Below are 18171 nucleotides of genomic sequence, written 5' to 3'. Positions count from 1 at the left end.
CCAGCCCCTCCGCCGTCCGCCGCGCTTCCAGCCCCGGCTGGGCTTGTCGCCGCCCCGCGGTTGCTTCCTTTCGTACCGCTTTCAAATCCGGGTGCGGGGCTCTTCCACTCTCAGCACCTACCCCTGACTGCCCGCAGCTGTAACCCCTTGGCTGCACGGACGAAAGTCAGTTACTGCGCGATTGAGCGTCCTCTTGAAATGCTTGTGCAGACCGAGGACGCCTTGCTGTCACTTTGTATTCATTTCTTTACACCTTAGGTATGATTCGAAATACAATTATCGAAGTCACTCAAGTATTTAAGTATATCGAAGCTATTTTTAGTGGCGTTTCTTGGCTAATGAGTATGATTTTTTTTTCTGTTTAATATGAGTCTCAAAATAGACTCATTAGCAACAGTATACTGAAGAGTTTATGCTTAAAAATTCTTATCACAGTGGATGTTTGAATGGGAGCATTTGTTTTGCTATAATCACGGGATTATAGAATCCTGGGTTCTAAAGATGGAAAATAATTCAGGACTATATGACAACCCCCTTTAGTTTACAGATTTTTTTAGAAAGCCATTCGGAAGTTCTGCAGGAAATAGAACCACATCTTCTGCCTGTCTTGATGCTCTCACGTGCAGATGTAACATGACTGAATCACTGAAATAAAGTTCATATTATCTATGTTAAATGATTCTCACATCCAAGATGGTTTCGTTGTTTTGTTTGTGTGTTTATTTTTAATTTGTTGCAGTATCAGGATGGAAAAATTAGAACTAACCTTTGAGTGCCTTGTATGTGCTAGGAATCGGCATACCCCTAATTTTATATAATCTTTGCCATATTTTATAAAGTCAGTAAGCTCTCATTTTTAAAATAAGGAAGATGAGTCGATGAGTGTAAATAACTTTAATGGAAATTAGACCTCCAGAGCAGCACACTCTACCTTTGACCTATTGGATTTCCAAAGGTGTAGTTTATGATAAGTGAACAGAGATTGGTTGGATGTTTTATTGTCTAATACTACTGTTGTATCCGGCAACACCACACTGATAAAGCGACAGGAGCCGTGGAGCAGGCTACATAATGCAGGATGCTGCTAAAGAACAAGATCCTGGACTTTTTGTTGGTAAACTAATCACACAGCATTCATGATATGAGGAAGTAGAAAAGGAAAGGGACAAGTGGTAGAAACTGGGGAAAAGGTGAATCTGTATTCCTCATCTGCTGATAGTTTGGTATTATGGTAGAGACAGCCCTGACTTCCCAGTCAGGATTTCAATCTTATCAATAGGCATTTCACTCATCAGTTTCTGGGGTCCTTCCTTATACAGCCTCTCTGGCGTTCCGGGTCATGCTTCGTGATGTACACCCTTCTCAGAGTGACCTAGGCTTATGTTCTTATTTGATTTGAAAGGTACCTTATAGGGTTGGGCTCCTATGAGCAGGCAGTTTTGACCTTTCTTTAAGAATATAGAACTGTGGAGACGGGATAGGCGGTTTAGGATTAGCAGACCCACATTATTACACCATTAGTTCTTGAGGAAAATGTAATCTAGGTATAATGATGGCTTTGTGCAGAAGAGATATTTTGATAGATTTTTGAACACTGCCTCTTAAGATATAGAGGTGTCAAACTTCATTTGCTGTATTTATCCATAATACTGTTTAAGCTTAAAAAGTTTCACTTAAAATAGTAATTTGTAGTAACCCATATCTACTGACAGTGTAGATTTCTCTTGAATCCATAAATGAAATGTCTGCATGTTTACATCTTGGAATCTTGAAAGGTTTGTAATTGATGAGATTCCTGTTCTTTGTAGTAGTAAATGAATAGAAATACTTATTTCCCTACTATGGATGGATTCAGGGGTGAATGATTCTGAGTGACCCTGGAAAGTACCACAGAGATTTAGGTTTAATCTACATTTTGAATTTCAGGGATTATTAACAGTAAGAATACACCTAAGGTAGAAGTGGCAGGAAAGGGGGAGTGGAGGACAAAAAAGAGTCTTTCCAGGACTCATTTTATTCAGGCCCTTCTGAACACAAGATAGCTAAAAGGCCCCTGGAATCTGGAGTTAATCCAGTAGCCAGAGGTTAAGAATATGATCAAGTGATTCCAGGTTATATGTTCTAAACACAAATTTCTTCATTAACAAAAACGCAAAATATATATTTAAACTGATGGACATATCTTATATCCTGAAACTTGAATTTCTACAAATTTACCTGTGTAAATATTACTCTTTTGTATGAATTCTATCAGATATTCTATTTGAAAATAGCCCTCCCTAAAAGTAATTGGTAAATTCTAGTTGGTACCAGAATATCTTTTTTTTTGCTCTTTGAGCTACGTATGCTTTGATATTACTAAAATTCGTACCTGAGTACTGCTACTAGGAACAGTTAACATGAATTTTCTCAGATTTTGGAGGAAAGTCCAGTGTCTTAGTATGATATGCTTTCTTCTTATGACTTAATCATATATACAGTTTTATTTCCATCATAAAACTGATGCAAATAACTTTGCTCTGAACTTTTTCTTTTAGAAAATGACTGCTTGTGTACCTATATCTGTCATGGATAAGTACTTAAGGAGGAAGGATTAATTTAGAAAATGTTTGGAAAGAATGAACATGGGTGGCCCATAGTGCCAGATGTTAAAACGTTTTATGATCCTGTAATAATGAAATCAGTACTCACTTAATGAGGATTTAAGGTAGCTTGTTGGAATGGAATGGGGAAAAAAAGATGGATAAGACTACACTGTATTAAAGGTACCATTTCAGATCTGGAAAAACAACTGCATATTCATTGGGTGGTTCTGGAATAGCTGGAGGAAAATTATATTGGGGTTTTAGGACTGAAGAGTTAAATACAGAAAAATGAACTAGATAATACCAGAACAAATTACATGGCTGGTAAATTTGGAGCTAGGAAGAGAAAAACTGAATTAGGAAAAGCTATCAAGGAAAAGATTGAAAGGTCAACCTTAAGAAAAAATTTTGAACTGTGATTTTCAAACACCATAAAACGAGAACTCAAATGGCAAACCAAGGAAGGTATTTGCAGTGTACACGATAGGCAAAGGTCTCGTGAACAGAAATAAAAATATCAATATTGAAACAGTAATGTAAATACATAAGGAATTTATGAAAGAAATACAAATATGAATGAAAGAAACCCAGTTGAAAATAACATTGAGGTTTTTCTTCTCTAGTTGGCAAATTAAGCATTTTTAAGAAATCCATGGGGGGATAAATTACTCATCGACTAGTAATAGTCATGAATTTGCATAACCTTTTTGAGGAGAAATTTAGCCATTCATTAAAAGTATGTTTGCTCTTTAACTTAACAGTACACTTCATATCTTCATAGCTGTCACTTAGGCCATCTGTCTCACACACAAGCCATCACTGCCATTCTTTCTGGATGCCCAGCATTTGACCCTACTTCCTCTATCTATAGTATCCCCAATTGAGTAACACTTGATGGGGTATTTATTTGAGTTGTCTGGCTACCTCTTTCCTAACCTCATAGAATATACATTCTCAAGATAAAGATTTTGTTTCTTATTATACCCCCAATGTTTAGAACTGGGATAGTGACTCAATAAAAACCTGAGTGCAGGTTCCAACCTTTGCAGCTGGTTTGTGGCAAATGGCATGGACTCTGTCAGTTAGATGAATCTGTGCTAGAATTGGACTCAGGAATAAAGACAGCATTAGAATGTGCAGAATGATCCAGGTTCTCAGTGGTGTGTTGCTCGCCTTGTCTGCAGCAGTTAGCTCAGCAGACCTGTTCTGAGGTGTGCTATCTGGCCTTCAGCCTCCTTACATAGAGGATCCATAGAGGCCCATCCGCCAGCTTCTCTGCAGATCCTGCAAGCTACTTAAAATTCATTTCATAAAATTTTATTGTCTTTATATTGAAATGTCGGTATAAAAGAACATCTGTCCTAACTTCCAGATTTAAGAAACTGAGCAGAACTTGCAACTTACAAATGTCCTGTCTACTTCACTGATCACATTGTTCCACGCACCTCCCACCCCCCTAGGGTAGTGTTCTCTGGATTTCTTTATTGCCTTATCGGACATGTATCTTTATTGTCCTACCACATGTACATTATTTGGTATTTTATCATAGCATGTTTCTTTCACAACTTGATTCTTTCAGTCAACATCCCGGTTTTGAGTCCTACACTGCCTGTGCTCCGCTGTGTGCCGGTACATGTTTATATTGGCCATTTTGACTGGGTAGTGCTTGTTGTTGCCCAGCTGTTAAATATTTTGAAAATCAGCCAGATTCATTCATTTATGTGTGTCTTAGATAACATTCCATTGTATGAACTTCCTGTAATTTATCCATTCCACTAACGATGAATATTCTTTCTTTTTGTTATCATAAACAATGCTACATTGAGTGCCCATACAAAAGGCCTCCAATTGTACATGCACAAGGGCACGGCCATTCACTAGGGTGTATACTGAGGAGTGGAATGCTGGCATGCACATCACCAGTTTTACTTAGAAATGTCACTTGTCAAAATATCAGGATCACTTTATGCCTCACCAGCTTCTTCCTTGTTTCACATCCATACAGCATTTTGTATCATCTGGTCTTAAGTTTTCTGCCAGCCTGATAAGTCTGACATATTACATTGTGATTTTTGCTTGCATGTCCCTGATTACAAATAAAGTTGTATGTCTCTTCATGGCTTTATGAATTATTTGTGTTTCCTCTTATGTACAAATTCTGGTTTATGTCTTCTGCTCTTGTCTATTGGAGTTGCTTACTGGCATATAGAAGTCTTTGTTTTTTTTTAATAAGAAGCCTTTAAATGTACAATTTGTATGAGTTGAGTATGTCTTCTCAGTTTGTGGCTTGTCTTTTTTGCTTTCTTGATTAACTTTCGCTCATCAGATGTTCTTAACTTTCATGTAATTTCTCTCTTTTCATTAATGCTTTATATTCCCACATCTTATTTAAGGAATTTTTCCCAGTGTGAAGATAAAAATGTCTTCCAAATAACTTCCAGCTTTGCTGTCCATGTTTAAGTATTTTTTTTAATCTTAATATTTTGTTTGGTTGGTAAAAGATAAGGACACAAGTTCATCATCTTTTCAGCCTGAAGAAAATCTTGCCCTGTGTCATATGTTTAATAGTTCCACCTTTCCCCACCAACATGAAAACCCAGTGTGTCACACATCAGTTTTTCATGTATAGGTAATTTATTTCTAGGGTCATCATTCTAATTCTTGTGACAAAACCACATTATTTAAATTAAAGCTTTGTTAGAAGTAAAAGTTCCATCCCCACTCGATCTTGTTTTTGTTATTCAGGAATATTTTGGTTATTTAGAGCCTTTTGTTCTTTTGTATATGTTAGGAAATATTTAACACATACTTTTTAAATTATAAAATATTTAATACATAATACATAATGTGTCACTTTAACCTTAGCTTAGTGTACAACTCAATTCAGTGACAATTACATTCACAATGTAGTGTGGTGTTCTGCAGTTCTAAAACTCATTACTCCAACCAGAAACTCAGTTTCTACCACGTAAGAAAACCCCTCCCAACTTCAGTCCCTGATAACTTCTAATCCCCTTTCTATCTTTGTGAATTTGCCTGTTTACATGGAATCGTACAATATTTGTCTTTTTGATCTTGCTTATTTCATGTAGTATGCTTTCAAGCTTTATCCTTTTGTCCTATGTATCAGAATCAGAACTCATTCTTTTCAAAGACTGAGTAGTACCACATGGTCTGCATACACCATCTTGTTCAGGCCACCATTGTCCCTGGGACAGGGGGTCATTGCCACCTGTTTTATCTACTGTGAATAATGCTACTGTGAATATTGTATACAAGTATCTAAGTACCTATTTCCAGTTCTTTTGGGTACCTAGGAAAGGAATTGCTGGATCATACAGTTATTCTAAACTAATTTTTAAAAAGAAGTGCCAAATTATTTTCCTCTGTACTTCATCACTTGTATAATTTTTTTGAAGCAGATTGTTAAATTCCCTGTTGACATTTCATGCTGCTAGATTTACTTTAGGTCACTTGGTGGTGATAGACATTATGCAATTGTTTTCTAATCCACGTATGTGGTATATCTTTGTGTTCAGGATTTTTTGATGTCTGTTAATTAATTATAAAAATTAAATGTCCTGATTGTTGCTGGTATTTTGAAGTATAATTGATTTTTAAGTAGCTTTAATTCTGGCAAGTTTTCTCAAGTACATTCTCAAAATCAGCTGTTAATCTCCTTTTTGTTTTCTATGTAGGTAGTCACATAATATGTAAATGGTGACAATTGTGTTTCTTTCATCTTAATCTTTATTCCTTTTTATTTGCTTTTCTACACTGTGCTGATAGACCTGAAGTACAATGTTAAATAGAAGCTACTTTTCTTATTTTATTTCAGAGAAATTGTTTTAACATTAAGCATTAAGTTTGATGTTTGCCTTAGAGTTTTGTTTGGCTATAGATGGCCTCTTTCAAATTAAAGGAGGTTTTCTTTTATCTGATTTTCAATAAAAGGATATTGAATTTTGGAGAATAATTCTTCTGCACCACTATATAATAATTTTCTAGAATCTAGTAAATAATCACTACATAGTAATTTTTTCCTGTAATCTCTTAATGTAATAACTAATACTAGTAGCTTTGTAATATTAAACCAATGTTGCTTTCTTTAGATTAAACATAAGTTAGTATAATGTAATGCCTTTTTATTCAATGCTGCATCCTATTTGCTGATTCTTTTAAGAAGTCCATCAACTGTGTTCATAAGTAGGTTGGCTAGAATTCCTTTTTTTTTAATCCTGTAATAGTCCTTGTAAAATTGATTTATTTATTCTTTGAGCAAACTCAAATGTAAAGCCATCCAGCCTGATGCTAACTTTGTGGGGGAGGTTTTAAATCTCTGATTCAATCTACTTAAACCTATGTAATTGTTCACAATTTCCATTTTTTTTCTTGAATCAAGCTCATAAGATTCTCTGACCCTCACCTTCATTCCCAGGAGTCTACCCATCCCATTTAAGTGTTTAACATTATTGGTGTCCACTTAAGTTGTTCACAATACTCTCTATGTAATCTCTATCTGTCTATAGGTATGTTCCCCTTGCCTCATTCCTAAAGCTGTTTCCGTCTCCTAGGTCCCCAGTATTCTTCCCAGAGTTTTCATCTGCGCCTTCTGCAACACCAAGTTTTGGTTTACTTGAGCTTCCGTGTTGTATTTTTTTTTCCACTTCAATAATATCTGGTCCTTTTTAATTCATCCTACTTTTTATGGGTTTATTTTGCTGTTAGTTCTTGAAATTCTTGCAGAAGTTGTCAAGAAGAGAGATGAGTATAGATGAAAACCCTTATTGCAAGATGGAGGCCCTACTGTAGAGGTTATGGAGCTGAAAAGAGACTGAATGAAGCACAATGAGTAAAAGGCAAGATGAACTTTGGGGAGGTAGCAGGTACCATGTATCACAAATCAGAAACTTGGTAACACTGGGAACCACTGAAAGGACTTAAGTTGCACAATACTTCTGTTCTAAAGGTTTCACACAAGGGCTTCAGTTTCTACACTGAAGCATGATGCCACTAAACCTAAGAATTATGCAATTAACTACCCTTATTCTTGTCTGTTTACTTAGACATCTGATATAACTTTCTCAGTCAGACAAGCAAATGTTTCCTTGCAGCTAAAAGAATGGTTTTCTACTTAGATTGGTGGGGCTGCAAGGAAGAGACTTGCCTGATAGTCAAGGTGTTTTAGACTTCTAACATTGCTGTAAGAAAGTTAGCTAACTCTGTATGTTGTGTTAATAATTTACTATATACAAGATTATAAATTCTTAATCTCTTTTAAGACTTTGGAAATACATAGACTCTAGGAAATGACAGATTTATATAAGCTCTTTTAATCCTTATGTACTTTTAACTTAAATTAAAAGAAGATTGTTGTTCTTATTTCTCTTTTCATTATAAATGTCTGAATGGAAGGGCCTCCCTGGTAGTCTAGGGGTTCAGTCTCAGTGCTATCACCAGTATGGCCTGAGTTGAATTTCCAGACAGAGATCTAAACCCACCCTCCACCTTGCCTACACCACAGTTTTTGTGTGCATAAATAAAATAAATTAAAAATAAATAAATTTATCTTGCCTTAGATTGTATATTTAATGAACACCTAACACTTTGCCTCACCTATAGCAGGCACATAAAAAATAATTTATGTTAATATGGTATCTAATACAGGGCTCTTAATTACAACTTTAAAATAGTTCCTTCCTTAATTCCTTCTCCTTCACCCAAACACAATGCCCTCTTTCATATTCCTTTTCTTCTTGGCTTTATAGACTTAAATAGTCTGCTGCAAAGATTATTATTTTACTATTTTCCTTTCCTCATAATCTCTTTCTAAGTCTCAATTGCCCAGAGGTGCAGGACAGGGGGGTGGAGTGAGAGGATTCACCAGAGACAGAGTGGGGAGCAGAACAGGCAGATGCACTGAGTTACACTGCTGAGGGGAGGAGTGGGCAGGTCAGGAGAGGTCTGCCACGCCATGTGGGTCACCTCCCTGGCCGGGGATTGAACTCATGCTGCGGTGGCTGTGGTAGCTTCATAGTTTGTGCTTTAACCTATTGTGCCACCAGGGAGGGCCCACCCAGCCTTTTTCTTGAGACTCATGTTCTTACATACTTTGTGTTATAAGCCTTTAGTGTTTGTGGACTTTCTGTTAGAAAATGTCTTCCCTTTTAATCTTTTTATCTATCTTAATTTGTATTTAAAAAACCATCTTTGAGCCAGTGTATGATTTTGTGGGATTTTTAGATTCTTTTTTATTTATGTATGCATATACGGGGTGTACTGGAGTGTAGGCCAGAGGTGGGAGGGATGTGCAAGGATTCGCCACAAACAGAGTGGGGAGCAGGACAGGTGGGTCCTGTGAAATACACTGCTGAGGGGAGCAGTGGGTGAGACAGGAGAAGTCACTGAACATGTGGGTCAGCTCCCTGGCTGAGCATAGAGCCGGTGCTACAGTGACTGGCAAATAGCCTAGCCTGATAGCGCTGAGACCCTAAGCCCTGTGCCACCAGGGAGGCCCTGATTTTGTGTTTCATAGTATTTGTGTTGTACTTTTATCTTCCTAAGGAGTAATTTGTTATTATGTAATTAATCAATGTAATTTTATGTATTCTCTGTTTTTAGTCTATTGAAGACAATGAAGTATATTTGCCCAATGATGAAATTTGGACCTATGATGTTGATAGTGGGTTGTGGTAAGTAATTTTAAATTACACAATGTTATCAATATTTTCAGAGACTACAGAGAATTTAAGACCATGCTTAGAACATGCCACAACATTTATTGTTCTCCTTTTTCTTTCAGTGCTTCATTCTTTCTGACTCTTTCTGTCCCCTGTCCCTTCCTTTCTCCAGTCTTTATTCTTGACCATTCCTCTCAAAACAATGGCGTGTCTGAAAACTTTGTTTTATTCTACTAATTATATCCCAATTTTGATGACATGTGAAGACTTTGTAAATTTTTTCCAGTAGATTGAAAAATCTTAACCATGGATCTTCTTAGAGTTTTGTAATAGTGGTTATCATACATTTCCATTGCAATTTTTAGTAACAATTTACTGAGAAATAACAATCACTGAAAAAGTACATGGAGTTCAAAGAGAGTTGTAATTGCCTTTCTGGAAAGTTATGGAATTCTATGTTATTCTTATGCAGGACAATGCACCTAATGGAAGGAGAACTCCCTACCTCCATGTCAGGAAGTTGCGGTGCCTGCATCCATGGAAAATTCTATGTTTTTGGAGGATATGATGACAAAGGATACAGCAATCGAGTAATATTTTCTTTCAATTCAGGGTTACAGCAAAATGTAATATTTAATGTGTCACTTCATCTACTGAGTTTACCACTACTGTAAAAAGAACCTATATGTGGAAGATGCTTATTATGATCATATAATTTTTTAATTACTTTTTTTTTAAGATTTATTTATTTGTGCATACAGAAGTGGGGTACAGGCCAGAGGCTCAGGGGTGGTGAGAGGCTTCACCAGAGACAGAGCGGGGATCAGAACAGGCAGATCGACGAAGTACACTGCTGAGGGGAGCATCGGACGGGTCAGGAGAGGCCTGCCACGCCATGTGGTCACTTGCAGGGCAGGCGGGAATTGAACTCATGCTGAAGTGGCTTTAGATTCTCAGTGCTGTGCTTTAACCCGCTGTGCCACCAGGGAGGGCCTCGTATAGTTTTCTTTTAAGATTTATTTATTTATGCATACAGAGCTGGAGTATAGGTCAGAAGTATGTGTGGGTAGGGGTGTGGGGGGGTAAGAGGATTCACCAGAGACAGAGTGGGGAGCAAGACTGAACAGAAACATTTAGGAAGTACACTGCTGAGAGGAGCAGTGACTGGGTCAGGAGAGGTCTACTGTGCCATGTGGGTCACCTCTGGGGCCAGGGATTAAACTCATGCTGCATTGGCTGTGACAGCTTCATAGTTATTATTTTAACCCATTGTGCCACCAGGGAGTGCCAGATCAAACAGTTTTAAAGACAGAGTGAAAATGTAGCAGTTTTGCTCATCTCGCTCTCCTTGTGCTGCAGAATCAAGCACACTTAGCTGGTACCCACAGAGCAAGAGCATGATGGGGGGCTATGTTAGATATATTATTTTTGTTTCTAAACTTAGTCTAGTTTTTACTAACTCTATAATTAAAATTTTACCCTTAAAGAGAAAAACGTTGTAGCAGAATTTGTTGGATCACAGATCCCTCCACTATAGATTTAATCTTCAGATACTCTGCTTGCTAAACACGCTTTCCTCTTTTGAAAGCTGTATTTCGTAAATCTGCGAACAAGGGACGGCACCTACGTTTGGGAAAAAATCACCAACTTCGAAGGACAACCACCCACACCACGTGATAAACTTTCCTGCTGGGTATATAAAGACAGGTAACGCAGCATAACTGTCTCATTAGAGAAGATTACAGCTGGTGGCCAAATTGAGAAAACTTGAAGATCTAACTATTTTCAAGCTATCATTGGAAGCGCTTTGACACTGATAATACTGAACACTGGAATAGAGCCATTTTCATAAAAATAAGCATGACAGGGGCAACAATTTGCTTTTTTTTAAGTATTCAGTTTATTATTAATTTTTTAAGACTAGGTTAGTATGTTTTCATGGTTCAAAAATTAAAGCCGTATTAAAAACATGCAATGAAATGTCTGGCTGCCACTCCTTGCCCCCATCTCTCCCATGAACAAATAGCTACTTTTATTAATATTTTCTATTTTTACAGCAATGGTTACCTAATTTGTGTGGCGTTGGAGTCATCTAGGAATCTTTTAAAAATCCCATAGCCCAGGTGTTACCGCCCACCCTCTCCCTTGACCTTTCCATGGCATCTGTCCTATATGCTTAAGGACTCAGGTATTCTTTCAGATTTCCTGCAGCAGCCCCATACTTCAGTAGTTGAAAGCTCAGATTGTCTCAGAGAGGTCTGTTCTCTTTTGCATCTAGCTGTTGGTGACTGACTGTGAACCCTCCCTGAAGACCATGCAAAAGATTTATTCAGTGGCTGTTTTTCAGAATTCTAATTTGTCATGCTCCTCATCTGTGGCTGTTCAACTTTGGGTTGTTTTTTTATTTTATTTTTTTTCTTAAAGATTTATTTATTTGTGCATACAGAAGTGGGGTACAGGCCAGAGGCTCAGGGGCGGTGAGAGGCTTCACCAGAGACAGAGTGGGGAACAGAACAGGCAGATAGACGAAGTACACTGCTGAGGGGAGCAGCGGGCCGGTCAGGAGAGGTCTGCCACACCATGTGGTCACCTCCGGGGCAGGTGGGAATCGAACTCATGCGGAGGCGGCTTTAGATTCTCAATGCTGTGCTTTAACCCGCTGCGCCACCAGGGAGGGCCTTTGGGTTGTTTTTTTAATGAACCTTCTCTGTGCTGGATTCTTCTCCCCCTGCTGTGTGTCTGTGATGAAACAACCACCATTCTCTTCTCTCCTATGAGGAGAGCATCACTTTCTGAAATTAGTTCATTTAGGTCTCTTTATTACCTTAGCCCTTTGCTTTTTGTTTTGCAAATATGTTAAGGCAAAAGAAATGATCTCTTTTAGCTTTCTGTGAGCAAACTAGTAGTAGAATTCCTAACATGTGTCTTTTTGTATTTGTTTTTCAGATTAATTTATTTTGGTGGTTATGGCTGTAGGAGACACAATGAACTTCAAGACTGTTTTGATGTTCATGACGCATCTTGGGTAAAGGAGTTAACACTGTTTCATTTTCCTCTATTTTGGTATTGCCTAAAAGTAATTGAAAATAATTAACCAAATCTTTCTTGCTTTCATTTGCCATAATTGACTCTATGAAAAAATGTGTTTTCTGTCATTTCAATTTAGATTCAGTTAGAGAGGTTTCTCTTACTCCTTGCTACTAGCCTTCATGGCTAATGGCAAATTTCTTTTACACAATTTATCACTTACACCTGCTTCTATTAAACAAGTAGAAACTTCAGCAGTTTTTAGAAACATTGTTCGTAGGTAACCACCATGGTTAGTCCTGACATATATCTCCCTTTAGATACATCCATCAGACCTATGATAACAAAGACTGTTCATTATTTCAGTAAGTCAATGGTGATATTATCTTTCCTACTTATCCTTACTGGTTAGAGAATAAACTATTATTAATGAAAGAAGTCATGACATGAAAATGAAATATTTTAAAAGATAACTTAAAAAATCATTAATCCCACCACCAAAAAGCACAGTAACTCTTTTCAAGTTTACCTCTATTAACATTATTATTATACATTATTAATGGAAATAGACATGTACATTTCATGTATATCTCTTGGATGTATGATATTTTAAAATTTTTCCATGTACTTACATGGTTTTGAGTTTTTTAAATGAAGTATCTTTAAAACTTTGCTATTTACAGTACTACTGATAATTTTAAGAAATATAGCTTTCTATTATTTATATCAAATTCTTATCAATAAAATTTCTCATTTTTTTTCTCTCCTAGTACAACTAGGCTAATAAATAAATCCTGAAGTTCCTGATGTACAAGTAAAATTTTTAGTTTTGATTCCTAACAAAGTAAATAAATTTACTTGACAAGTCCTGACAAAAATGAGTGATATATTTATGTCATAGAACATAAAACTGGGACAGAGGTAAGCTAGAACAGTGGTAGTGAATGTTAACTACCTGGAAGATGCCAAATCAATGTAACTACTCAATCTGCCTTGCTGACAGTCTTGACTCTTAGGAAATAAAGAAGAGGGCCTTCCAGATGGCCAGGGGTGAAGTCTTAGTGCAATCACTGATACTGCCTGAGTTTGATCTCTGGCTGGGGAGCTGACCTACATATGGTGCAGCAGACCTCTCCTGACTCTCCCGCTGTTCCCTTAGCAGTGTATTCCAGTAATTTACCTGTTCCTGCTCCCCACTTTGTCTCTGGTGAATCCTGGCCTACACCCCAGTTCTTCTATGCCAAAAAAATAAATCGATAAAATCCAACATCGGCGAGTGTAGGTGAGGTTATGGAGAAAAAGGAACCCTGTTACATTGTTGGTGCAAATGCAAACTGGTCCAACCATTATTGGAACCCACATGGAGGACCCTCAAATTACTAAAATGGACCTACCATATGACCCAGTGATTCCACCTCTAGGAATCTACCCAAAGGACACAAAAACATTAAAATTCAAAAGATCTTTATACTCCTATGTTCATGCAGTACTATTTACAATAGCTAAAATATGGAAACAGCCTATGCTCCAAAATAGATGGCTAGATCAAGAAAATGTGGTAGATGCACACAATGGAATACTATTCAGCAGTCAAAAAATAAACTTTTCCATTTACAGCAACATGGATGGAACTGGAAGGGAGTATGCTCAGGGAAATAATTCAAAAGGTTTCACTTACGTATGAGGAACATAGGGAAATCATACAAAGGATTAGGGGGGAAAGCAAAACTAGCAGGCAAACTGTAAATCAATAACAGTCATGGGGAAGGGGAAAGAAAGGGATCAAAACAGGAGGAGGGAAAATCGTAAGAATCTATGGTGATGGTTCATGGGTATCTTGGTGGTAGTAATTTTATGGGAACAGCACCTGAGAGAAATCAAATGTATAAAAATGAACAATGATGTAAAAATATAAATAAACAAACAATGACAAAATAGTACAGTGAAAATAGAGTGAACATAAGTTTGACCCATAAGAATACATTGTTTGATTAAGAAGTGATGGGAAACTATTTGGAGAAAGGAGTCACAGTCTCTTAAGATTTCTAATAGCACAGACTAGGAATTCTGAGCATATACTTAGGAATACTGATTTCAAAATGTAAATATCCTGTCCTCTGTAATTTCAAAAGAGAAGATTTTTGAGAGAAAATTTCAGTTCTCTTTGAGAGAATGGAAAGATTGTCAACAAGTAAAATGATGACTGCAAGCATTACTATAAGAAGAAAAGTTACAGATAGCTCTGCTGCTCCTGATCTGGGCTGTCATTGTCAGAAGCCACTGATAGTAGGCATTAGTGTTATGACTGTTTTATAAAGGTGTCCACTTCTTCATCAGCAGATATGCAATGACACTATAACAATAATCTAAAAATTAGGAAGGTTTTTAAACATTTTTAAATTTTCTGTTTTAGGAAGAGCAGATATTCTGGGGATGGCATAATGATGTTCACATATTTGACACAAAAACACAGACTTGGTTTCAACCAGAAATTAAAGTAAGTATTGTAAAAAATTTCCTTTATATTCATGTATTCATTGATACTTTTTAAAAAAAGATTTATTTATTTATGCATACAGAACTGGGGTACAGGCTAGAGGCTCAGGGGCAGTGAGACTATTCACCAGAGACAGAGTGGGGAGCAGAACAAGTAGATCAATGAAGTACACTGCTGAGGGGAGCAGCGGGAGGGTCAGGAGAGGTCTGCGCGCCATGTGGTCACCTCAGTGGTGGCCGTGGTTCGAATCATGCTGAAATGGCTTTAGCTTCTTAGTGCTGTGCTTTTTAACCCGCTGTGCCACCAGAGAGGGCCTCGTTGACACTTTTGAAATCTATTTTTTTGCTAAGGTTTTTGAATTTGGATGATTGAGTTTGTAATCACACGCAAAGGTGTTGTGCTTAGTATTGTCACTAATACAATTTTCTAATCACATACTTTTCTCCAAATTAGCTATGGTTTCTCTAGAAAATTCTTCTAAAGAGAAGCCATCATCATTATTTATCCACCAGTGTGGCACTTGGATTTAATGAAGGTTCTTTCATAATATTATTTCATAATAAATTTGCTGATTTCAACCCATGTTTCAAAATTCCTTGCAGTCAGAGCTACATACAATTATAGCGTGACAGAAATACATTGTTAGCAAACTTTAGTAGTATATTATCAATACTCTTGCACCTGCTAATGAACAAAAATTGCAATTAGTTACAACAACAGTGAATTCTCACATACCCACATCTCGTACAGAATAGAACAGAAGAAAAGGCTATAGAGTGCAGAATAGAAGAAAAGGCTATAGAGAGCAGGGTCTGGGGAATTAGAGCAAGTCACTCAGTGCCATCGCATTACAGTCCAGCTCTGTTTGGCAGCTGTCCTCGCCCCTCCCTGTGTTCTAACTTCATTCTGTCTGCTGTAGACTGGCTCACTCATTCAGGAAGGCACATGACCCTGGCCACACAAACCACTGCTTCTGTTGTGCTATATATTGTCAATATGTATCAGTCCTACACAAGAATTCAGGCGCTACCTGGGCCATTTCCCATCCCTGCCACCAAGGGGGTAGTTGGCTAGGCCTGAGCTCAGAGGAGCAAGGTGTTATGATTGAGAAACTCACCAGAATTAGGCAGAATGGAATGCTGAATAGGAAAAACCAATTGGCATACCTGACTAAAATTTCTTGCAGTCTAACTTCTATTGATGGAAATGATGGAGATTCTCTGCAAAACGATGTCCTCAGTTTGACCCTTCTCGGTGCTCCCTTTTTTCAAGTAGTGAATTTTAGGTATCCAGTGCTCCTCTGTTTTCTTTATTCTGTTTTTTTTTTAAGATTTTATTTATTTATTCATATAGAACCTGGGTACAGGCCAGAGTTACAGGTGTGGTAAGAGGATTCACCAGAGACAGATTGGACAGCAGAACAGGTCGACTGATGAAGTACACTGCTGAGGGGAGCAGTGGGCGGGTCAGGAGAGGTCTGCCACCCATGTGGGTCACCTTCAGGGCAGGGGCAGGTGGGGATGGAACTCATGCAGGAAGGGCTTTAGCTTTTTAGTGCTGTGCTTTAACCCACTGCGCCACGAGGGAGGGCCCTCTTTTTTTTTTTAAGATTTATTTTTATTTACTTATGCATATAAAAACTGGGGTGTAGGCCAGAGGTGTGGAGAGTGAGAGGATTCACCAGAGACAGAATGGGCAGCAGAATAGGCAGATTAGGATGTACACTGCTGAGGGGAGCAGCAGGCAGTAGGAGAGGTCTGCTGTTAGCTCCCTGGCCAGGCACTGAATGCAGGCTGCAGTGACTGGCTTAGCTTGTAGAGCTGATACTTTAATCCCTGTGCTACCAGGGATACCTCCCTTTCTTATTTTGTATTTGGTTAATTATCAGTCATGCACACTTCTCAATTGAATGTGTGTCTATTATTAGTGAAATAAGAGCAGTATTTGTCCAGAACTTACTATTTAGAATGAAGTTTTGTGTTACTTTTGCATTTAATTGAATTGCATAGGTAATTTAACAGGGAAGTACTTCTCACTCTGAGTGAGTGAGCGCACCTTGATTACATGTGTTTCAAATCTGCACTCTCTTTTCTGATCTTTGCTTATAGGGTGGAGTTCCGCCACAGCCACGAGCAGCGCATACATGTGCGATTCTTGGAAATAAGGGCTATGTCTTTGGCGGACGTGTCTTGGTTAGTGTTTTTAATGGAAGTAATACTTCTATGTGTGATGTTTCAGATAAAGTTTGTCCTCTGCTTTTATGGAACAACTGAACATTCAGATAATCTGGTGATGAAAATGTCTTTCTGTAATGGCTTTTACGTGTTTTATATTCCCCAAACAGACCGTACATGAGTAATTACAGGTGATTATGATTATCAATCATGTAATAATGAGGAAATCCCTTCACTTTAGTGTGTTACCAGTAAAGTTTAATTTATCATCTAACCCTTCTTTAAATTCATTTCTTTCTTCCTTTCCTTCTTGTCACCTAAATTTGCTAGCTCTATTGATTTTATTAATGTTTAGCATTGTTTTCCAATATATAAACTTTTGATATTAAGTAAAATAGAGATAGTCTATTTTTAATCTGAACTTACTTTAAAAACTGAAACTTTAGCCCATAAAAATTGTAAAGCACTGACCAATTTAATATACTTTTATTTTAGCAAACTAGGATGAATGATTTGCACTATCTAAACTTAGATACCTGGACTTGGTCTGGAAGGTAAGTCAAAATTTAAGTACGTTTTAATCTATAGGCATTTCTGTGTGTGTGTGTGTTTACGTATGTGTGCATGCTTGCATGTGTGTGCGTATACAATATTTCATATAAAAGTAAAAACTCAAGCTCTACCCCTCATGTCACAAGATTGTTTAAATTATTATCCTAGTGGACTTCAATACCAAAGGAAACTAAACTTCTTAGAAATATTCTACTACATATTGAAAGAAAGTTATGGAACAAAATATATGATCCCATTTATATATTCTAATTTTATATATTTATTTGTGAATTACAGTTGGAAAAGGTATATAACAAGTTATTATCCCTTCTTACTACTGGAGAACAGAATTATAGGAGAATTTTCCTTTTCAAAAATATTTTGTCAAATCTTTTGGTTTGCATGCTTTTATTAACTTTTATGAGGTTAAAATAACTAGATTTTCAGGTGACGATGGTTCTTCGGAAAATTCTACAACAAATAGATCAAAGTAAATACAACACAAAATCCCATAATATTCTTCGAAAAAATAGGTGAAAACAAAAGAAGAATAGTAATTGTGTTGAAAACCTGAGAATGTTTTACTTATTAATCAACAAGAATGACACTGAGCATATTTTGTGAATTAACTGGGAATTGACTTTTCAATTTTCAGT

The 18171-nt window shown here is 37.2% G+C and overlaps 1 protein-coding gene across 2 annotated transcripts in view; it reads left to right on the top strand.

The window, feature by feature from the left end:
* Window positions 1-18171, top strand: part of KLHDC1 (kelch domain containing 1) — a 31265-nt gene that overhangs the window by 340 nt on the left and 12754 nt on the right. For both annotated transcript variants that reach the window (XM_012724323.1, XM_004681893.2), the window contains exons 2-8: window positions 9207-9277; window positions 9738-9855; window positions 10854-10972; window positions 12212-12290; window positions 14706-14789; window positions 16898-16981; window positions 17459-17517. In XM_012724323.1, coding sequence (XP_012579777.1) covers window positions 9207-9277; window positions 9738-9855; window positions 10854-10972; window positions 12212-12290; window positions 14706-14789; window positions 16898-16981; window positions 17459-17517 — 614 coding nt within the window. The remainder of the gene's footprint in view (window positions 1-9206; window positions 9278-9737; window positions 9856-10853; window positions 10973-12211; window positions 12291-14705; window positions 14790-16897; window positions 16982-17458; window positions 17518-18171) is intronic.

This window comes from Condylura cristata, unplaced genomic scaffold (assembly GCF_000260355.1).
Source record: "Condylura cristata isolate star-nosed mole 26May11 unplaced genomic scaffold, ConCri1.0 scaffold00013, whole genome shotgun sequence".
NCBI lineage: Eukaryota > Metazoa > Chordata > Mammalia > Eulipotyphla > Talpidae > Condylura > Condylura cristata.
Note: the sequence above shows the minus strand (reverse complement) of the source record. Positions and strands in the feature narration are given on the sequence as shown.